At 56.5% G+C, this 21313-nt stretch overlaps 9 protein-coding genes across 9 annotated transcripts; 6 read left to right on the top strand and 3 right to left on the bottom strand.

Moving 5' to 3' along the window:
• Nucleotides 1-173: 173 nt before the first annotated feature.
• LY79DRAFT_549138 (uncharacterized protein) lies at nucleotides 174-1058 on the top strand. Its single transcript, XM_060557450.1, has one exon. The coding sequence runs from the start codon at nucleotides 273-275 to the stop codon at nucleotides 771-773; it is 501 nt and encodes a 166-aa protein (XP_060415751.1). The 5' UTR covers nucleotides 174-272; the 3' UTR covers nucleotides 774-1058.
• Nucleotides 1059-1291: 233 nt separating this feature from the next.
• Nucleotides 1292-2940, top strand: LY79DRAFT_132887 (zinc carboxypeptidase). The gene is made up of 3 exons (XM_060550880.1): nucleotides 1292-1718; nucleotides 1780-2124; nucleotides 2218-2940. Exons 1-3 carry the CDS (start codon nucleotides 1388-1390, stop codon nucleotides 2808-2810), a joined length of 1269 nt encoding a protein of 422 aa, XP_060415750.1. The 5' UTR covers nucleotides 1292-1387; the 3' UTR covers nucleotides 2811-2940.
• A 552-nt stretch (nucleotides 2941-3492) lies between these two features.
• On the top strand, nucleotides 3493-5086 carry LY79DRAFT_683087 (endo-beta-1; the record flags this gene model as incomplete). The annotated part of the gene is made up of 2 exons (XM_060564604.1): nucleotides 3493-4342; nucleotides 4424-5086. The coding sequence occupies exons 1-2, from the start codon at nucleotides 3728-3730 to the stop codon at nucleotides 5084-5086; spliced, it is 1278 nt and encodes a 425-aa protein (XP_060415749.1). The 5' UTR covers nucleotides 3493-3727.
• Nucleotides 5087-5305: 219 nt separating this feature from the next.
• LY79DRAFT_683073 (amidohydrolase) lies at nucleotides 5306-7620 on the bottom strand (the record flags this gene model as incomplete). The annotated part of the gene is made up of 3 exons (XM_060564603.1): nucleotides 5306-6668; nucleotides 6715-7099; nucleotides 7497-7620. The coding sequence occupies 3 exons, from the start codon at nucleotides 7618-7620 to the stop codon at nucleotides 5549-5551; spliced, it is 1629 nt and encodes a 542-aa protein (XP_060415748.1). The 3' UTR covers nucleotides 5306-5548.
• A 573-nt stretch (nucleotides 7621-8193) lies between these two features.
• LY79DRAFT_549131 (uncharacterized protein) lies at nucleotides 8194-8913 on the top strand. Its single transcript, XM_060557449.1, has 3 exons — nucleotides 8194-8258; nucleotides 8322-8346; nucleotides 8518-8913. The coding sequence occupies exons 1-3, from the start codon at nucleotides 8230-8232 to the stop codon at nucleotides 8866-8868; spliced, it is 405 nt and encodes a 134-aa protein (XP_060415747.1). The 5' UTR covers nucleotides 8194-8229; the 3' UTR covers nucleotides 8869-8913.
• Nucleotides 8914-11144: 2231 nt separating this feature from the next.
• LY79DRAFT_512365 (hydantoinase/oxoprolinase) lies at nucleotides 11145-14305 on the bottom strand (the record flags this gene model as incomplete). The annotated part of the gene is made up of 4 exons (XM_060554359.1): nucleotides 11145-11387; nucleotides 11467-12032; nucleotides 12090-14192; nucleotides 14260-14305. The coding sequence occupies 4 exons, from the start codon at nucleotides 14303-14305 to the stop codon at nucleotides 11145-11147; spliced, it is 2958 nt and encodes a 985-aa protein (XP_060415746.1).
• Nucleotides 14306-17471: 3166 nt separating this feature from the next.
• Nucleotides 17472-19347, bottom strand: LY79DRAFT_648706 (heterokaryon incompatibility protein-domain-containing protein; the record flags this gene model as incomplete). The annotated part of the gene is made up of 3 exons (XM_060562510.1): nucleotides 19271-19347; nucleotides 17998-19216; nucleotides 17472-17941 (listed from the first exon to the last, which is right to left on the bottom strand). The coding sequence occupies exons 2-3, from the start codon at nucleotides 19205-19207 to the stop codon at nucleotides 17472-17474; spliced, it is 1680 nt and encodes a 559-aa protein (XP_060415745.1). The 5' UTR covers nucleotides 19208-19216; nucleotides 19271-19347.
• A 702-nt stretch (nucleotides 19348-20049) lies between these two features.
• On the top strand, nucleotides 20050-20247 carry LY79DRAFT_481059 (uncharacterized protein; the record flags this gene model as incomplete). Its single annotated transcript, XM_060553266.1, has 1 exon — nucleotides 20050-20247. A coding segment is annotated over one exon (198 nt), but the record flags the coding sequence as incomplete, so codon positions are not given.
• Nucleotides 20248-20309: 62 nt separating this feature from the next.
• LY79DRAFT_132743 (uncharacterized protein) lies at nucleotides 20310-21269 on the top strand. Its single transcript, XM_060550879.1, has 2 exons — nucleotides 20310-20974; nucleotides 21025-21269. Exons 1-2 carry the CDS (start codon nucleotides 20569-20571, stop codon nucleotides 21138-21140), a joined length of 522 nt encoding a protein of 173 aa, XP_060415743.1. The 5' UTR covers nucleotides 20310-20568; the 3' UTR covers nucleotides 21141-21269.
• Nucleotides 21270-21313: the final 44 nt, after the last annotated feature.

The raw sequence follows: 21313 nt of genomic DNA, 5'->3' as shown, positions 1-21313 counted from the left end.
CTGTGTTGTATGTACTACGTATGGGAGCCGAGTGTGAATCAGGGAGGCATCCCACTCGGTGCGGCAGCCAAATAAACGTTTTAGAGTTAAACCAACCGTGCCGCCAATAAATTCCCTATCCTAGCATTGACCGCCTGTAGCCCCTCGCTCGTTCTCGACGTTGGAGCTGAGCCCCCAATCTTGGCTCTTGAGACTCGCTGCATCTGGCATATGGCATAAACAAAGCATTGTCCCAATCAAGCTCTCGGTATTCTTTGTACAGGAGACAACTCATGCATATGGGCCTGGCTAACCCTCTACCCATTCTTCCTCCTTTCCAAGCCCAGTCCGCGATCGCCAGCCTGGGGTCCTTTAACCGCTGCGCTACCCCGGTTCCGGCAGGTCGGCTGCGCGCATTTCGGCACTCGACCTCCTGGATCTGTCCAAGACTCCCCCGCTGGGGTGGGATACAGCTGGAGTCCGAGGGGGGGTGCATGGAGTCGAGGGTGACATTGTCCCTTCTGCACCTACCACTTAATCTATCTCGACTTTGGCGACTTGCTCAATCTAGGCGTGACGGCCGAGACACAAAAGGTCCATTGATCTGTTTGGGTCTGATTGTCCCATATGGCCCCAACCCCCCCGGTCTCGTCAGCGGTGAGCCTGTCAAAAGAAGCCCGGGAGTGTCTCTCTGGTTACGTGCTCGTCTGATGGGGTCGATAGGTCCCTGGCCAACGCACACGCATTTTCCCCTCGGCTTTAGTAAACTTTCACTCCCCTTGAGGGACCCCTAAGACAGGGACCGGAGCGCCATTTCAACGCAGGAGCCGCGGGACGATCACTAGGGGGTTTGGTTGGTTTCCCAAAGGTCTTGGTTGTTTACCTTCCTCACTGAGAACCGTCGAGCGAGATGCGGGCTGAGGGCTGGGGTCGCATAGCTTGTGGATTGCATGTATGCGGAACTTTTGTGCTGCCAACCCGCACCGCCTCTTGTTCTGATCGGGCAGGTCTCCTGTCCATCAGTTCAGCCTAGGGACACACACACACAGAGAGAGAGGGAGAGAGAGAGAGAGAGAGAGACATATGCCGGACTATGGAGAGGGCGGTTGGCAAACAAGATATTGCACATGGTCGCGGGCCGCAAGGACCAAACGGGAAGGTTGTTAGAGAAGTCGGCCCAGATGACACCCGGCGGCTCGACCCCTCGTCATCCATTTGTTTCTTTGCGTCCGCCAAAGAACCCTCACACTCTACTCAATACCCCTCTCATCTGGTCTACCTTGATCCCCTTACTCACTCGCGAAACGTCGTTATACATATAACGGCATCGCCTGCCCGGACGACGATGGCGACCGCTCCTCTCCACCCTCGTTGAGCACTCCTCAAGGATCCTCCCCTCACGCCCACGATGAAGTCCCTCGCCGCCCTGTCCACCCTCGTGGCTGCCGCTTCCGCCGCCTCTATCGCGGCGGAGAGCCCCGAGCCCGTGAGCTACGACGGCACAAAGGTCTTCCGCGTGTCGGTCGGAGACGAAGTCGACAGGGTCAACGACGTCGTCAGCAAGCTCCAGCTGAGCACCTGGAAGGGCGCCCCGAGGGCCGGCGCCTTCGCCGACATCGTCGTCCCCGCCGCCGACGTGGGCGCCTTCGAGGCCTCCGTCGCCGGCATGAACGTCACCACCATGCACGAGGACCTCGGCGCCTCCATCGCCGACGAGTCGACGTTCTCGACCTATGCCGGTACGTGTGTGCCTTTGAAAGCATAGGCAATGACGGGTTACTGACGGTCCTTTGCGCGCAGTCGGCTCAGCCAACGCCACCTGGTTCAACTCGTACCACGCCTACGCCGACCACCTCAAGTTCCTCAACGACCTCGTCGCGTCCTACCCCAGCAACGCCGCCATCGTCACCTCGGGCAAGTCGCTGCAGGGCAACGCCATCACCGGCATCCACATCCACGGCACCTCCAAGGGCATCAAGCCCGCCGTCGTCCTCCACAGCACCGTCCACGCCCGCGAGTGGATCAGCACCATGGCCAACGAGTACATCGCCTGGAACCTCCTGAGCAAGTACTCCTCCGACACGGAGATCAAGAGCTTCGTCGACAAGTACGACTTTTACATCTTCCCCGTCGTCAACCCCGACGGTAAGTCCCCCCTTCCTCCCCTCCCCTTGTTGGGGAACCAACGCATGACGGGGGGAAAAAGAAACCGACTTTGCTCATCCGAACATCATCTAGGCTTCATCTACACCCAGACCACCGACCGCCTGTGGCGCAAGAACCGCCAAACCACCTCCGGCAGCAGCTGCATCGGCCACGACATCAACCGCAACTGGCCCTTCCAGTGGTCCGTCACCGGCGGCGCCTCCACCAACCCGTGCGCCGAGGACTTCAAGGGCGTCACCCAGGGCGACGCCCCCGAGACCGCCGCCCTCTCGGCCTGGCTGTCCGGCACCAAGAAGGCGCAGGGCCTCAAGCTGTTCATAGACTTCCACTCCTACTCGCAGCTCTTCATGACCCCCTACGGCTACTCGTGCTCCGCCGTCACCGCCAACAACGCCGAGCTGCAGACGCTCGCCAAGGGCGCCGTCGCCGCCATCAAGGCCGTCCACGGCACCTCGTACCAGTACGGCCCCATCTGCTCCACCATCTACAAGGCCACCGGCAGCAGCGTCGACTACGTCCAGGACGTCGTCAAGGCCGACTACGTCTTCACCCAGGAGCTCCGCGACACCGGCAACTACGGCTTCGTCCTGCCGGCCAGCCAGATCGTCCCCACGAGCGAGGAGACCTACGCCGGCGTTCGCCACCTGCTCTTGAACATGAAGTAGAGGGGCCGCGTCTGGCACTGTCGGCCCGACGGGTTCTGCCTTGCGTCTCTCGTGTTGAGCGCGTGCACTTGTTTCCCTGTATCTATTTTTCACGATGAACATATCACATTTACTCGTCCATCCGCCGCGTTTGGCCTGCGTCCCGTGAAGCCGGTTATGTATGTTGATGTCTTTTCCCTGCTGACGATGAGCCCGAACGGAAAGGCTTAGCGAATCGTCACGAATCGAAACACTACATGTTCTCGTATCCCCCTCCCCCCCCCCCCAGACTTACCGCTTTGTAACGTCGTGGCAGGGCTTGTCAACCTTTGCAGCTTACAGGGGCCCAAATCAACCTTTGGTGTACTCATTTACGGCCCACTCCTCCGTATACAAATCATCTACAAGGCAGATGACGACAAAGGGTGACCTTGATGATGAACTGTCCAAACCTTGCTGGGCCAACACGTATTGTTGCAAGAACTTCGAGTCGAAGCTGGGCTTGAATCACATCATACCTGCATACCTCTGGCCAAGGGCCTCTTGGCACGGTCCGCCACGCGCTGATACGGCTCCGGTGCCATCGTCGACGAAACGCCAACCCATCAGACGATGCTTCTCGGCTGCATGTGCGGCAAGGTTCTCGGCCGTCTCCGAGCGAGGAGTTCCCGGACAGACGCGGCCAAAGCGGAAGGGGTTCGCCAGAACAACATTAAGCCCATCTTTAATTTATACAAGGTTTGTCTTCTTTTCCGTGTTAGTCGTCGCCCCCCGGACGTGTGCTGCCACCCTGCCGGATACCTACCTACATTGCTGTCTCACATTTAACCCCTCCGACACCAAGCAACGAGCCAACCTGCATTCCATCCTGGGCCCTGCATCGTTGGATTCTCTGTAGGGTCTTCGTCGACAGACCTTACCCGTCTTAGTTACTCACAATGCGCCCGCCGTCAGGGCCTTCGGCGCTGCTGGCCGCGCTCGCCGCGCTCGCCCTCCCCGCCGCGTCCGCCGAGTCGCTCCAGCGCCGGGATCTCCAGCCCCTCCCGCTGTCCACTCGGGACCAGTACATCGTAGACTCCAAGAACGCGGCCGTCGTCATGGTCGGCGTCAACTGGGCCGGCCACGAACGCGCCATGATCCCCGAGGGCCTGCAGTACCAGTCCGTCGAGGCCATCGTCAAGAAGATCGCCGAGACCGGCTTCAACTCGGTCCGCATGACCTTTGCCAGCGAGATGGTGGACGACATCGTCGAGGGGGGCGGCGACGCCAGCCTCGAAGCGACCCTGAAGCGCGCCCTCGGCCCGGAGAACGGCACCGCCGTCATGAGGCAGATCCTCAAGAACAACCCCGGCTTCAGCGAAGGCACCAAGAGGCTCGAGGTCTGGGACGCCGTCGCCGCCGAGCTCGGCCGCCAGAACATCTACCTCCACCTCGACAACCACGTGTCCAAGGCGGGGTGGTGCTGCAACCCCTACGACGGCAACGGATGGTTCGGCGACACGTACTTTAACACGTCCAACTGGGTCCGGAGTCTGGCCTTCATGGCGGAACACGTTCGTATCCTCCCCCATCCCCCCTTTCCCCCCCCCTCCCCTTTCCCTCTATCCGCACCGATGCTGACATCCATACCACAGGGCAAAGCCGCCAAATGGCCATCCTTCTCCAGTATGGGCCTGCGCAACGAGCTGCACGACCCCTTCTCGGCGCCGCCGGCGCCCAGCCTGGAGAACACGACGTGGACGACGTGGAAGACGCGCATGGTGCAGGGCGCCAACGCCATCCACGGCGCGAACCCGGACGTGCTCATCTTCTTCGGCGGCCGCATCTTCGACTTTGACATCTCGGCGCCCGTCCAGGGCCGCTTCGGCAGCGAGCCCGGCTTCAACTTCTCGCTCGCCGAGCTGCCCTTCCGCGACAAGTTCGTCTTCGAGCAGCACCAGTACGACCAGGGCCTCGTCGACGACGCCTGCGCCAGCTACGGCGACATCCTCACCGCCTTCGGCTCCAACGCCATGACCATCGCCGACGCCGGCTCGAACCGCGCCCCGCTCGTCATGTCCGAGTGGGGCCACGAGCAGACGGACGCGAGCGCCAAGTACAAGGACAAGTTCCGCCGGTGCCTCATGGACTTCATGGTCGAGAAGCAGATCGGCTGGATGGTCTGGGTTCTCGGCGGGAGCTACTACACCCGCGAGGGCGTGCAGGACAAGGACGAGCCTTGGGGTAAGCCACCCCAGCATCATCACCGTCACCATCACCATCATCACGTCCCCCCCCTTCAGATGACGAGAGAATAACGGGATATCTGACTTTGATTGTTAGGTTTGCTGGACCACAACTGGAGCTCCTACCGCGGCAAGGATTCCATCGTGCAGCTCCAGCGCGACATTCGTAGGACGTACGAGGCCTACAACAAGAGCATGCCGGCGGCGGCCAGAAGCCCGGGGAACCGGCCCAAGAACGCCGCGTCCGGCATTTCGCAGCACCAGCCCGCGATCGTGGTATTGGGTACGATTGCCGCCGTTCTCCTTCAACTGGGGCTTGCTTGAATGGTGTGGGCGCAAAGTAGTGGTGTTCCAGAAAGACGTAGGATCTAAACGGGCGAAGATGGCATGTTTGGCTTCTACAGCGCACATTGTTGCTACAATCTCATGTAGAGCACGCTTAGATAGCCATAATCGGTGGATTGTTTGTGTCAGGATTCCCGTTCAGTAACAAAACAGGCCATTATCTCGATGCTCGGTGTTCTCTCTGCCCAGTCACTCCCCGAAAGGGAAGACCTGTTTCCCATCGAACCACGTCTCCAGGACCTTCGTCTGGAGCGCTCTCTCGGGATCCCACTCCATGTCCAGCACGGCCAGGTCCGCCCTCTTCCCGACCTCCAGAGACCCCACACGGCCCTCCAGGAAGCAGCTCCTCGCCGCGCCCTCGGTGGCGCCGGCCAGGACGTCGCACAGCGACAGCGCGAACTGCGGGTTAACGACGGCGTCGAGCGCCGGCTCCCGCGCCGACCGCCGCGTAGTCGCGACGTAGAGGTTGCTCACGATGTGGTGCGGCGCCGTCGGCGCGTCGGAACCGATGGCCACCGGCGCGCCGCCGTCCGCGAACTCGCTGTAGGCGAAGGCGCGGCCGCACCGGCGCTCGCCGATGAGCCGCGGCCACGCGCGGAGGATGGCCGGGTCGGCGTGCACGGGCTGGACGGACGCCGTGATGCCGAGGCGGCCGAGCCGCCGCGCGTCCTCGGCCGCGGTGACCTCGAGGTGCTCGATGCGCGGGCGGCGCTCCGGCCCGACGTGCCTCTCGAGCACGTCGATGGCGTGCAGCGCGACCTGGAGGCCGAGCCGCGTCGCCGCCTCGACCACGGCGCCCATCCGCTCCGGCGACCAGGCCGGGTCGCAGTTGTCGCCGTCGTGGCTGCACGGCTCCCTCAGGATCGCCGTGCACCCGTCGACGATGCCGTCGCAGACGAGCTTGACGCCGACGAGCCGGCAGTCGGGGTCCGTCTCGAGGCTGGACGCCCGCGCGAGCTCGGCGGCCCGCTCGACCTGCTTGACGTTCTCGGCGCCGTCGTCCCGCGGCAGGATGAGCCAGTAGGCGGCGAGGCGCACGGGGACCCGCCGGCCCGCCGCCTTCTCCTGCCGTCTGTACTCCTGCAGCGCGCTCCAGCCGTCCTCCTCCATCGCCATGTCGACGAGGCCCGTGAAGCCCGCGCTGCTGTAGTCGTCGATGGCGGTCTTGATGGCCGAGATGCGGTCCTCCGGGGTCGACAACCTCGCCATGTACTGGGGGACGAACTTCATGCTGGCCGCCTCGGAGAGCAGCCCGGAGGGGCGCCCGGTCTTCGGGTCGCGCACGATTTCGCCGCCGGGGGGGGTCGGGCTCGTCGTCCAGGCCGAGCTCCTCCAAGGCGGCTGAGTTCGCCCACGTCGAGTGCAGGTCCTTCGCCGTGATCAGGACGGGGCGCGGGTCCAGGTCGTCAATCAGCGAGGCCAGGGGGCCCTCGGGGGTCATGAAGTGCATCCAGCCGCTGCAGAATATGCGCTTCTGATCGGGGTTGGCGACGGCGTGTTCCTTTATCGTCCTCCGGATGTCCGCGAGGCTCTTGCAGTCGTCGAGTTTCAGCTTCTGCAGAGTCTGTCCCAGCTGGGTCAGGTGGATATGTCCGTCGACAAGACCGGGTAATATGGTGCGACCACCAACATCGCGGACCCGAGCCCCCGCATCGATGGCCGCCTTCACCTCCTCCGCGGAAGCCTCTCCGACGTATGTGATGATGCCATCCTTCACAACCAAGGATTCCGCGAAGTTGGCTTCCGACCGTTGACCCGGCGGCGCTTTATTCGAGCGGAAGAACTTGCCGTTCTGCAAGACGATACTCTCTGGCTGGCTGTCATGATGTGATGCGTGAGGTTAAGTTGGATGGAGTCTGGAGCCCCGGAAAGCTAGACCGAATTGCCATCACACAGTTCAACTCATGGCTACAGCCCACTTTATATATATATATATACCTATAGAGAGAGAGAGAGAGAGAGAGAGTCTCCAGCTATTCCAACAAATTGGACATGTGGCACTATCTCCGAGACGAGCGAGAGGGGGTTGAGTTGCATCACCTCTCGATAGCTACGATAGCTTGGATTTACGCGCCGAGCTGCGGGGGCCATGCAGGGTTCCCGTCCGACCCCTCTTCCGGATGCTCGGCGTTGCTACCACACGGTGGGGTGAAGTTTCGTGGTGTCAAGAAAAGACGCTGGCCCTCCGTGATCGGGGCAAACATTCCTGAGTGGGTATTCTTGGCCCGATAAGGCTCGGACCCTGGCAAAGAGGGCTGCATATCGATGCATATCAACAACCTTGGGGGACGTTTCGGGCGATCCCGGATTACCGGGGGGTTGACGCTGTGTAATCATCGCTGCGGACCTGCATGGTTTAGAAATACGAGCACCTAGGGATTTGTTCTCGTCATCACACACTTGGTTGTCGATTTGTGCTTCACAGTAAGCTGGGATCAAAGTCCTGGATGAGAACTCTGGTTACTTGGGAGAGCTACTGGGCCTCCCTGATGAATCTCTGACAACCACCATCGGTACCCGGTACCTTGCGGCCGGCTTAGAGATGACCGGATTCGTCCAACAGCCTGTTCTCGGAGGATGGCCAGGGTTCATGTATAGCTTATGCCGAGTAACGGGGTCGCCGTGTTCACTTGCAGAGAGCCTCGATAACCCATATCTACCGCCACGTGGTTGGAACAGGGTCCGTGAACCTGTCAGATTGGGAATAACTGCAATACCACGCTGGTAATGAGGACGAAACAGGGGTTGTCTGATCGTGAAGTCATGTGACCGCAGAGATCTGCGTCCCACAATTGCACGGGAAACGTCTGCTTTCTGTCTTTTCGTCGGAGCTGAAGAGACACATCCCGAAGGTCCCCGTGGTGATAAACATGCAGAAAAGCAATGCCAAGCGAATCTCGTGCGTCTCCCACCCAAAAAGAAACTTCTGAGGTCATGGCAAATCTGATAAATGATACAAAAGGTGCAAACGATGCCAGCAGAGAAAGGTAAACAAACAATGCCGCAGATCCCGCGCGTACTCCTCCCCTCTCCCCCTCCTCCCCCACCCCCCCCCCCCGTCATCCTCTCCCGGTTCTCAACATCGCCCAGTGAGCGATTGTTCCATTGAATGCTTTGCCCAATAGACATCATTGCCTGACTGACAGCCGCGGGGATAGATTCGCTGTTCTCGCACGTTCCCATGTACCAACTGCTCCACTGCGTTGGCCAAGTGTGAGTTCCGGGAGAGCGACTTCAAGCGGCCGCCAGTGTCGCGCGAGTATGTTGCGACGCTCGAGTCCCGCATCGCGTCGCTCGAGAGTCTCGTCGGCAGGCTGAAGACTGCGGATAGGGATGAGCGCAACCGGATCTTGGACGACCTGGAGGACCAGGACTATGTGCCTTCGTTCTCCAGCCTGCCGTTGGAGGACGAAATCGCACTGAGTGAAGCCATGACGAAGGCCTCGTTCCAGGAGATGACTGACGGTAAACGAAGACCTCCCCTCTTTCGCCGTCCTGCCGATCGATGACGCCTGACTTTCACCCTTTTCAGGTTCACTAATCTACCACGGGCCGACAAGCATCTACCAGAATGAAGTCAGCAGCCCGACGTATCCCCCCGCCAGCTCGCCCGCAGTTTCTAAGCCACCATTCATCCACGAGGAGAGGGAGGATCTGGTCAACGACACCATGCGTCACTGCATAGCTCTCTTCTTCCATTGGCAGTATCCGGTGGCCATGTTCATCGACAGAGAGTTATTCATCCAAGATTACGAAGCTAACCCCGTCAACGGCAACTACTGTTCGCCGCCCCTCATTTACAGTATGGCTGCAATCGGCGCCCTCATGTCGAGGGACCCGGAGGTCAGGGCAAAGTCGCCCGGTTTTGCCGACACTGCACAATCAATACTGATGACGAGCGAATTCGGAGTCTCGAGACCAACATCAGTCCAGGCCTTCCTCTGTCTTGCCTACTACGAGACCGGGGTGGGCAACATGTCCAAGACCTGGGTATATACAGGTACTTTGCTAGAGGGCTCTCCGGACGAATGACGTTCTAACCCTATACTAGGGATAGCTTACAGAATGTGCCAAGACCTCGGTCTGCAGAGAGATCTTGCACACTGGGGTCCCGATGTTAAGCCTAACCCATCAAGCCCTTTTCCTTTCAACAATGAGTTTCGACGGCGTGTTTATTGGGGCTGTTTTCTGTCAGACAAGTGAGTTTGAGTAGGGACGGGGAGGGAAGTTTGTGATTGTTCTCGCCCTGACGCAGCAGCTTCAGAATGTTCAGTCTTTTCCTCGGCCGCCCGACCTTCTTGTACGAACATGACGCAGACGTCAACATTAGCGAATCTCTACCGTAAGCCCCCTCTCTAGCCACAGACAACTCGGGAAGCGAAAAAGAAAAAAGGCTGATGTTCGTTCCGAGACTCGATCCCCCGATTTGGGACAACTGGCTGCAGGCTCATGGCCTCGGGTTTCTGCAGACTGGGCAGCCGGCCGGCCCGAGACTGACGCCGTGGTTCAACCAGATGCTCGAGCTGGGTCGGATAGTCCACGATATGCTGTCCAAGACCTTCGCCCCGAGAAAAATGAAAGACCCTTCGGCTCGGAGATGGAACGAGCTGTCTCTGAGCAAGCTGAACGCTCGGCTGGTTGCGTGGCATGAGGCGCTACCGAGCGAAATGAGGTGGAAGAAGTGGACTACCAACAAAGACGTGCTCCAACCGCATGTGGCCTGCTTGCAGTACGTTTGTTTACCTTACCTCCCGCCTCTGGGTTCTCTGCTCGTGGAAGCGGCAATGCCTCTGGTGACGTGTTACTCACCCCGTGCTGCAGTACATTTTATCACACCACTCGCATCTGCCTGAATCTGCCCTTCATCACGTCCGTCCGGCAAATACCCAGCGTCCCGGACGGGGAGGCCGAGGACTTGACCAACCCGATCATCAAGTCATTCGTTATATGCCAGTCGTCGGCGCAGAGGATAGTCGATGTTTTGCAGCGTTTCAGAACCCAGCATACCCTCGAGAACACGCCTCTGAATTTCATCGGCGCCACTATTCTCGCGACGAACGCCGTCTTGGCCACGACGCGGCGCCAGAGCAGCCCGCCGTCGTCGTTGAAGGACACGTTGCTGCCTTTCCTGGACAGCGCCCTGGAAGAGCTGTCCGCGTCGTGGAAGCTCGCCGGTGAGGCGCGGCAGAAGGTCAGGAAAGCGTTCAACTTGACGACGCAGGTGCGGCATCCGCAGTCGCCGGTCAGGACGAGACAGCCGGATCGGGGCGCCGACAGCAAAGCCCGGGCCTACGACCAGCCGCCGCCGCCGCCGCCGCCGCCGGTGGTGAACCCGGTCCAGACGCAAGCCAGCGCCGACCCACCTGGCGAAAAGTCCTCGAGCCGAGAGGAGATTGTCTGGGACCCTATGAGCGTGCTTGGTAGCGAGGCGGCCTACTGGGGGAGCTATAGGAATGATATGTTTGACGGTTGGGATCCGAACTTTGTCAACGATTTAGCAGATGCAGACTGGCTGAATCAGCCACACGCGCCAGAATGAATGAGAAACTATTAATTTTGTACCGAACGTTGATTAATCAATCCCACAACCATGCTGAACAGTGCCATATAGTCACTCTCAATCGCGTTTCTGTACGCCCTCGCTCGACATGGATAAGTCTAGGGGTTTCACGGCGCGTACACAAACCTGTAGGGCCGGCCTCTCCTATACACGTCTCTGCTGAATTGTGCCTTTTTGTGCCAGCCATCCGAGACCGCTGCCGTCTCTGCACTCGTCGCTACTGCATCAGCGTCGGAACTCGTCGATGACGCTCGCCGGCTTCGTGTACTTCAGCGTTGTCTTGTAGTCGTGAGGCAGGCCAAAGACTTTGGGACCTGCGATTTCGAGAGCCCGTTCCGTGGCCCAAAGCGGATGGCCCGCCATGACCATGACCGAGACCTTCAGTCCGTATCTGTACTCCTGAACGCCGATGGCCTCTCCGGTGGAGGTGTCCAGAAGGAATATCAGATCGGGGACAGTAGCAAGAGTCTACGGGAGAGACAAACATCAGCCAAAGACACCCATGCCGAGTGAAGCGAGGGGGGGGGGCGGAATACGGAATACTTACCGTCTCGCCTCCGTCCTCTGATTTGCCAAGGACTCCGAGATTCTCGTTCATGAAAGGGACCACAACCTCTTTCAGCCCTTCCCCGACCCTGTCCGCCTCAGTCTCCATCTCGCTTTCACTGAGCCTCTCGACAGTCACCTTGCCCAAGCTGTGCGCCGTGGCGGTCAATGTGCTCTCGACGCTGCGGATCTTGCCCTGGAACAGCACCTTGGCGCTGCCCGGACCGCCGGCCGCCTCGATGATGTCCTCCGCCACGGTCGAGACGGTGCCGGCCTGCTGCGCTCGGGCGACGACGCGTCCGAGACGCCAGGCCAGCGAGTAGGTGTTCGGGATGCCGACCTCGCGCATGAGCTTCCCGGGAATGGGTCGGCCGGCGGCGCCGGCTGCGGAGCCCATTGCGACGCATGCGTCCCGGATGGCGACGCCGGCGGAAGTCTCGTCGGTCTGGGTGGCCGGGATGACGACGTTGTGCCCGGTGCCACTGCAGAGCGTCACGGGGAGGAGCTCGTTGATGGACTTGGCGTGTATGTACTGCGACACCATCTCGAACTGAGGGTACGCACGTCCTAGTACCTCGTGTTAGCAAAAATGTGGCATCAGTAGCGGAGCTGGAGAAGGCGTACCCATCATATCGCCGTCTACCGTTGGGATGTCATAGTATCTTGAGCTTCCCCAGATCAGAGTGGAAACACCGTTTGCGCCCCCGATTTCGGTGGCGATCAGCTTTTCAAACTTCATCCTCATCTCCTTCTCCATTTCTTGCATGGCATGCCACACACCATCCCCTCCCGGGCGTTCGACGCTCACTGCCGGCGTACCGACGCTGGCGACGGGCGGCATCATCTCGTCGTCCTTGAGGTCTTCTATGCGGACGATCTTCATCGACTCTCCCTCGGCGAGGAGCTGTCTCAGTTCGAGATACGGTGCGTACGGGGACCCGCCGCCGCCGCATCCGAGAATGTAGCAGCCGATGGACAAGAAATGAAGATCGGTCCCGGACAGCGACCACAAGCCGTTGGAGTCCACCATGGGCTTGTAGCTCTCGAGATCCACCGCCTCGCCTTCCGGGCCGTCCTCGGAAGCCGGCGCATCGTGCTTCTTGGTCTCTTCAAACAGCTCTTCGTCGACGAGCCGGTCCGGCGCGGCGGTCTTGACCATCTCGGAGTAGACTCGCTTGTGGTCAGCAGGCAAGGCAACCTCGATCTTGATGGAGGTCTGGTTCTGCACGTAGGGGACTCCGGCGACTTCCTCGTGGAGCACCGTCACGGACCTGTCGTCTCCGCCCTTGGCCACCGCGTCCTGGATCGCCCTGGCCTTCACGTCCGCGATGCCGCCCTGGATGTCGGAGCCGTGGATGATGGTCTCGGCCGAGCCGCAGATCCTCGCGATGGACGCGCCGATGGCGTTGGCGACGCCGGCGTGCTCGGGAACGACGACCTTGCTGACGCCGGAAAGCTCTGCGGGGCAGAGGACGGAACCGCCTCCGACGAGGATGACAGTGCATGGCTCGGGGGACAGCTTGGCGCGATCGATAACCGCCTCCAGCATTTTCCGAATCTTGGCCTTGCCTTTCTCGACAACGTCGGTCGTCAGAGACACGGAAGTGTTGCCGATCATGGCCCCAGACGCCACGGCGACATCAGTCGCGGTTGTCACATCGCCTCCAAAGCAGAGAGCCCTGGTAGCGAGGTCATGGCCAACGCTATCCGGTCCAACAGCCACCGAGCCGTCCTCGCCGTTGTGTAGGATCGATCCCCCTCCGAGGCCGATGCTCTCCACAGAGGGCATCTCCAGGTTGACCTTAACACCAGCCAAGGCTGTGTAGCTCTTGGACAGCCTGGGGTATCCGTTGTTGAGAAGATAGCCCACGTCAGAAGTTGTTCCGCCGATGTCGACCACGATGCTGCCAGATTTGTCGATGGAATCTCTGGCAAGGAACGCTGCGCCCCGGATGGAGTTTGTGGCACCGGACGAAAAGATCCTGATCGGGGCTTGCATGGCCTCGGAGAAGGGCAGCAGATGGCCTGCGTTGGAAGTGAGGTACAAAGGGCACTGGAGGCCGATGCGGCGCATGGCACCGATGAAGGCTCTGATGGTGCGCTGCGCAAAGTTGAGAATCGAGGCGTTGAGTATCGTCGCGTTCTCGCGGGCCAGGAGGCCCGGCCCGGCGATGTTGCGGGAGAGAACGATGTTGACATGCTCGCCCAGCTCGCTGCGCAGTATCTTCTCGACCTCGTCTTCCTGGCGGTAGTGCTTGTCGGTGTTGCAGCCGATACCGACGACTGCGACGTTCCCGAGGCCCTTGGTTTTGATCTGCTTCGCCTGCTCCCTGACGGCCTCTTCGTCGATCGGGCCGATGAGGGTGCCGTCAATGTTGCAGCCTCCGGGGATGATGGCCGAGTGGCCGTTGATGATGCGCTTCAGGGCCGAGGGCCAGTCGGCAAAGGGCGGGGTTCCGGTGGAGAAGTTGTGGGAGGCCAGGCGCAGGACGGCAACCTTTTCGACGCGAGACGTATCTCTTTCAACGATGGCGTTGAGGAAGTGTGTCGTGCCGATGGCGAGTGCGGTGATGCCGGCAGGGTCCACGGTTGACTTGTCGAGCAGCGCTCTCAATGTGGCCTGGACAGAGAGCGTCGCGCTGGATGTGGTCGACGCTTTGTGAGACGCGACGACGGCATCTATGCCAGACTTCGATACATCCAGCAGGACACTGTCGGTATTGGTACCTGGGAGTACAGTTGGCGTACAAAGCTTGACAGATGGGACGAACTCGCGGTCTTGATGGATGCTTACCTCCCACGTCAACCCCCACCACTAGTGTGCCGTCCGTCGTACTCATTCTTCGTGCAACCAAGTAAAGTGTTCGTGCGGGGTTTGAGGGGAATTGTGAGGATTGGCTTGCGCATTCAGCAGACTCTGCAAACTTCAACCCCCAGTGCACACAGCGTACGGCTCGACTAGACGTATACGGAGCAAGGACTTTATAGAGTACTCTTCAATCTCGATGATGGTGCAACGACAGCCCGTTTGCACAATAGCTGTGGCATAATCCAAGAAACAGTTATGAGGTGGGGATTCAAGTAGCAAACGAGTCCGGTTCCGTTCATCGGCCCCTCTCACCACTTTTTCCAGGGCAGCCAGGAATACATTACCCACGCAAACTGTCAATAGCCTATCAGTTAGGCACTTCCGTCTTGGTCCTGAGTATATCGCGATCGGGTATCACGAGCAGGTGATATTATTTCCATTCTACCTATTTACAATACTATACCCTAGTCACTCTATGTTCTGGAATGTAATCTAGGACAATCACCCTGGGTCTCGGCGAATACCGTATCCTCTCAGCAGATTCGTACACCGCACTGATCACGAGCTACTAGATAGGGGCTAGCGGGCTGGTAAATGCAGGGGTTATTCAACGTCAGCAGCAAGTTAGGTGGCAAGGGTTAGGGTTAGGGTTAGGTGGGTGGGTGGCTAGGCTGGCTGACCGTCTTGGGGTTAGGGGTGGTCTGTGCGGTGTGCGAATCCACTGAGAGGATACGGTAGTCGCCGAACCTCCAGCGAGCTACAGGTATATTGTACTACTTAGCAGTACCTCGAGTGCTCGCTGGAGGCCGCTAGGCTTGGCTCGTGGCCCCAAGTAACAGCATATCATCAGATTAGTCATCTGGTCTCTTGGTTCTCGTGCGGTCACGTGCAACCGTGTCTCGTTCTCATGAACAGGCGAATCGAATCGCGTAGTCACCAGGGCGCGTCTTTGTTCATGTTGAGGCCCAACCTCACCCTCTATCTTCCATCACCTCCGCCCGAGCGGTAAACAGCAGAGGTGTGATGAGCCGCAGCGTCTTGTCATATGAGAGAAAAGTGGTTGTCCTATTAAGAAACTACGTATGAACCGGAGAAGTGGTAGAAATACCTTTTCTACCCGGTCCGTGCGGGTGGTACGCCACATCTGTGGCAGCGCTGCTGGCACTAGCCACACGAAGCCATTCCAGCTTCACGACAAGAGGCTAATAGTCTAGAATGCGGTTGCTTTGGCTATGACTCACCTTCTAAATCGTCACATGTTCCATACTGCATATGTATCATGCACTGCAACGTATTATGTTGCGAACTTGTGCAACTAATTATTAACAACCTATAAAGTATTGGAAGATGGTGTAAGCAGGCCTTCAATATCCTTCTATGCCATTCTATGAGTAATCCCTGTCTATAACCGTCTCCGTTCTGCATCTGTTCCTTACCTTGTCTTTCATAGTTAATATAAGATTAGATTTAGGTTATTATTGCGCAAAAACAACACCATCAGTTATAGCAGCACAACTAACGCCTTATATTACCTCATTGTGACAGTTATCAAACGGGCGTAATCCCCCTCACCCTCACGGTTTCATTGCCTGTACTGAGGACAATCGGAACTCCGTTAAAACAGGGCAAGTTTACCTGTTTCAGAGGATAAATCATTTAGAAACACACACATGACAACACAACCAAGCATATCAGAAAAACACGTTTGAGAAGTAGCAAAATGAGCAGCAGCAGTCAGAAAAGTAACGAAAGGGGGGGCTGGGGGTGGATGACTACAGAGTACGATTTGTTTTTAGTGACCCTGTTTCAATGAAGAAGAAGAAAATCAAGACGGTCTGGGAGGATGTCTAGTAGTACGTTCAATGTTAGATGATGTTCAAAAGCCCTGGAAAATGCTTCGCTTTATACTTATCTTGCCAAAGGAGGCGAAATTATAGTCGCTTATAGCAATAATGAACCGGCCGAGGCCTCTCCTTTCCCAACACCCAATCGAGAGGCATTACGCAGCCCAGTAAAACCCAACTAGGCAACCATCTTTCTGCTCATCAACTCGCTGAAGCGCTCACTCACTTTTGTTGCATTCGATGGTCTTTGTTGGCTATGCTCACTCAGCAACCTGTCGGGCTTGACTCCACGATGGTGTTGTCGGTCTTGAAGAGGCTCGGGCCCTGACGCAGAATTTGATCAGCTTTCATTGATTTTCCATGCCGAGACCCATTTCTCTAGAAATAGACGAACGATGGGGACAGTGAATGCCAATCTTGGCTTACTCAGGCGCAGCATGGGTGTCCGGGGAGGGCGGGCGGGCGGGCGCGCTCGGGACAGGCCCTTGCCGCGAGGAACGGCGCTCTTAGTCGCCGGCTCTGTTTTCACATTCAGTCTACAGCCGGCAGCACTATATCGTGTGAAGACTTAAAAAGCAGTTTGATTTCCGCCTCTGTGACACTATTCAGAACACAGCTCTCATCATCAGCTCTGCCTCAAGCTTCAACCCGGTAGCCAATCTCTCTTCTTCGTGTCACCCACATCATCAACCAGTGAGGGCATACACACTTACACATACACCCAAATCAAATATCTTCGCTTTGAGCATAAATTCCAGCGCAAATCTCGCCCAGTAGGAAACCAAGTTGAGTACATCTCACCAATCATAGCTGGTGTAGACTGTGCATTCCCTAGACTTAAGATTTTTGACCAGGAGTCCTTGTCGCTCTTAGACAATTATGGGAATTGAACCTATGGTGTTTGATATTTAAGCTGCTTCTGCATTTTGCTTCAAGTAGAGTTAGCTTCTTGGGCCAAAGAGAACACATCTTCAAGGTCAGACCATAAATAGATTGCCAGAACTTCTAGAAACCAACGGTCCCATATCGGCGTGATTGTCGATGCTCTTCTTACTTGGCGGACTTGAAGCTGAACACGACTTAGGTCCGGTAGATACTGACATTGTACATAACACAAAGTGACAAGTCTCGCCATTAAGTAATCTGCCAGATTCATAGAAATGAGCAGTCCCGACTTGGCGGACTTAAAAGCTAGATCCGACTTAGGTCCGGTAGCCGTTGATGTCATACAGAACATAGAGCGACAAGTATTTGGCTTACCCTTCACTCCTCACAGTCGTGAAAAAGAAAAGAAGAAAAAAGGTATAAAACAAAAGGAAGAATCCATTGTTCACGATTTGCCAAGTCACTGGCTTATTTAACATGGAATTGAACAATGTTCATCGGAACTGAAGAAACATACGATCTCCTTACCGAGACTTTGAGCCCAGCCAGTTTGGAATAGTCCTTTCTACTCTGGTGTATAGTAGACCTCTCTTGTGACGGAACCTCGCATGCGGCGAACACATCTGACAGCCTGTCTTCCCCGCTATAACTACACAGCTTGCACCATGGCTGATCAATATACCAAGAATTACTGTAATATCCAAGAACGAGCGCGATCGACATAGTTCTCACTCGGAGGCCGACGGCCCCAATTTTGGCCCGCGCCACTGGCGGCTGCAGGATATTGGCCGCTGTGTCCCAGATCTCAGGGGGATAGACACTCTCGATTGACATTCCTTGTTCCGAGGGTAGCACCCAGAATCCCGGTGGAAGTGGAATCAAGTTGGATTGGGCGATGTAAACCTCCTTCAACTTCCAGTCTTTGTAGGAGATGCCTGCTGAACAGTCAGTCGGTGCCCATACAACCGGCCCACGGAATTATGGTTTTACTAACGAGAGTCGAGTTCAACGAGCTCTTTTTGTTCTTCCGTTGGGTCAAATCCTTCAATCAGAACCTCTCCGTTCAAACCACAGCGGGCGAAGCGAAATATATGGGTATGGTTCAGGCGGATGAACCTATTCTTGGCGATTCTTCTCAAATCGATGCCGGCAAAGACACCAGGTGTACTGCCGATTTGGCAATCCAACACAGCCATAAAATCATCATTTGATACACTCTGACCCATTAGCAAGTGTACTCTGGTGCCGTGTCTGGTGACGACAGTGTGCGGCCGCGATGGCTGAGGCCGAGCAAACATGGCCACTGAAGCAGACCTCTCGAACTGACTCGGAGACTCAGCTATAATGCCATAACCGGATAAAATCAGGTCAAAGTCTTTCCAGATATTCTTGTTATGAACTTTAGGCTTGGATCCTGCCCAAGCGAAGATGGACTGGTCCTCGGTTGTATTGATGATTTCTTCTTGAAGCCGGATGAAAGCTTTTGTACCTTCGCCGTAAAGTAGCGGCATGTTGATGTCAAAGATTCCGAGCATGCAGTAAGCCATGTCCTCGATCCGGGTGGTTTCTCTTCTGGCCAGCCACTTGAACCGCCTGGCAACGCTCATCCGCGAAAGGTCTCCCCCTTTGAGGGCATAGATATCTATACCCGTTATTGTTGAAATGGCATCGAGGTGATCCTCTTTGCTTCCCACGTCGGTCCAATCTCTCCTCAAGAAACGTACTTGCGCAGGCGCGATAACTTCCTGTAATGTCCAGCCTCGTGAGTACCACCGTGAGACGGCTGAAGGCCAGTCGTCTTCTATGTAGACTGGCTGTGTCCCGGTGGCGTCTGAGAGATAGACGTAGCAGACATCCGAGTCTCGGTACCACTGAAACATGGAGTTGATGGCCTCGGACAGCTCTGCCGAGCTGGTCTTGTCGATGCAACAAGTGTCGATCCAGATCCAGTCATAGCCATCCTGGCGGGCGCGTTCACAACTTTTTAGAATCTTGGCATAGCCTTTCTTTCTCTTGGTCGAATCCATTCTGCCTTGCCAGTCTTGAAAGGAAACTTCCTCCTCCTCCCACGTATGAGACAGAATTGCATAACGAGGGACAGTATATTCGGGTACTGCATCACGTCCCTCGCGGACTAGAACTGCATCGCTCCTGCGCCCAATGAATTCCTCTATCTTCAACTTTGTCGTGTGGAGAAGCCTCATCCTAGATGTCTAGTCATTGTTAGTAAGAAGACCATCCGAAAGGGAACATGTCATTATACGTACACGGGCGCCTTGGCCGCTAGCAAAGGAGCAGAATAAACAATGATCGGTCCAGACCTCTGACGAAACAACTAAAGAGAATACGGGTTTATGAATGGTTTCCCTAGTGCGGGGAAGGAGCCAATAGGTGATGTCCAACCAAAATGTCTTGGCCACTCGTCATGCTTGCATGCTCTTCTCAGCTCGCCCATCTCAGTGACAATTCAACTTGCGCAAGACCAACCACGTTCGGGCGAATCTAGGGGTAAAGAGACAGAAGTTAAACAACGAGGTGCAAGGCCACTTCTGCAGTTCAGCTGCGATAACAACCGTCGCTGCCGGATCTCGCGATCCGGGAAGCAGAGCATGAAGCCGCCATAGAATCTTGCGGTACACTCCGTCGACCCGAAGGCGAACTACTGGATGCCTTCAATAAAGCGCTGCAAGGCGTCTAAGTCTAGCCGTTCTGGGATACAGACATCAGCAACTCTCTTGGATGTCTATTCACGCTGCTTTCAGCCTAGCGACCAATTCTCCCTGTCCGACGTAATACCGGTCACCCTCAATCTGCGATGACTTTTCTTTACAGCCAGAAAGACCACACCGCTACCCCAGAGGCTAAAGTACAGCTCAGGTCCCTGTCGGAGCCGCCCGAGTGGGAGTCATCGCGTACGGGAAAAGGACTGCTGAGCCTGCTATCAACGGAATCAGCAACTCCATCGTTACCTTCCCACCGGAACTTCGACGTGACAGGCCAGATCCCACCTCCGGGTGCGACAGCTCGTCTTACCGCAAAACTCTAGGAAGATGAAGGAATCTTGTGCTTTCTAGTGAAGGAACGAGGCGTGTATGTTGCGCGCAGAGAGGACAACCGGATGATCAATGGAACGAAACTCCTCGACATCACCGGTATGAGTCGGAGAAGACGTGATGGACTTCTCAATTCTGAAAAGATTAGGCACGTTGTCAACATTGGTCCCATGCACCTCAAAGGTACCTGGATTCCGTTCGAAAGAGCGCTTGATCTTGCAAACAAAGAAAGGATCACGGAACTTCTCTATCCGCTTTTCGTCTGCAACAGTGAACGGCAAGAGATACAGAGTGGTCAAACTCAATTGCTTGACGAGAGCCTCTTTATGATAACCCCGAGGGAGTCTCAAGAATTTAGAACAAGCCGCTGTCCTGCTCCACGCGAATTCGGGGCGTCAACGTCTCAAGATGATAGCGGGCCTTAATGTATACAAGCGAACCCTACGTATCAACATCTCACTATAACAACCTGCCTTTCGGAAGCAAATACGTTCTGTCTTTTGGAGGGGGGTATGGCATGCTTGATGGAAGGGGATCATATAGAGTCACTTTCGCGAGGCCCCCCCGACTCGCCAGAATTGCCCACTGCCGGTGTTGACAGCTCAGTGCTCAACACTTCTTCAGGCAACAATGCCTCCTTCCAAAGCGACAAGAAGGAGAATTGTCGAACTACTCGACAACTGTCGATTGAGTCGAATAGATCCCTAGGAACACAGGATTCTTCTTCGATCTACTCATGCTCGTCTGAACATGGAGGGTCTGCCGTGGGGACCAAAGGCCTTTCAAAGTGTCGAAGTCGAATAGCCATCCCAACAAAGTCAATTTCAGGTTGGCCTGTCCTTTCTTCAAGAAGAATCCCGGAAAGCACCAACGTGGAGCTTGCACCGGACCCGGCTGGGCGACGGTCCATCGAATCAAGTACGCACTCCGAGCTCTACCCTGGTGAATCCAGAAACTGACACAGCTAGGGAGCATGTTTACCGCAGCCATGCGTTACCCATCACATGCCCAAGGTGTAATGAAGAATTCGCAAACGATCGACCCAAAGACTCGCATAGCAGAGCAACTGGGCAGTGCGAGGTGAAGGATCAGACCCCAGTTGCCACTATAGTTATAGCCTTAAGTTTATAGCCTTTTAACTAATGTATTTATTATCTAAATTACTACTTCAGAGTAGGGAAATCTATTCAGCCAATGACAGCAACATTCGCCCTACTTTTGCTTATTACTAATTACTACACTTTAACAGGGGTGCAT

Source organism: Colletotrichum navitas (genome assembly GCF_030913465.1).
Source record: "Colletotrichum navitas strain CBS 125086 chromosome Unknown LY79scaffold_19, whole genome shotgun sequence".
Classification (NCBI taxonomy): domain Eukaryota; kingdom Fungi; phylum Ascomycota; class Sordariomycetes; order Glomerellales; family Glomerellaceae; genus Colletotrichum; species Colletotrichum navitas.
The sequence above is the reverse complement of the archived record's forward strand: the minus strand, read 5'-3'. Positions and strand labels throughout refer to the sequence as shown.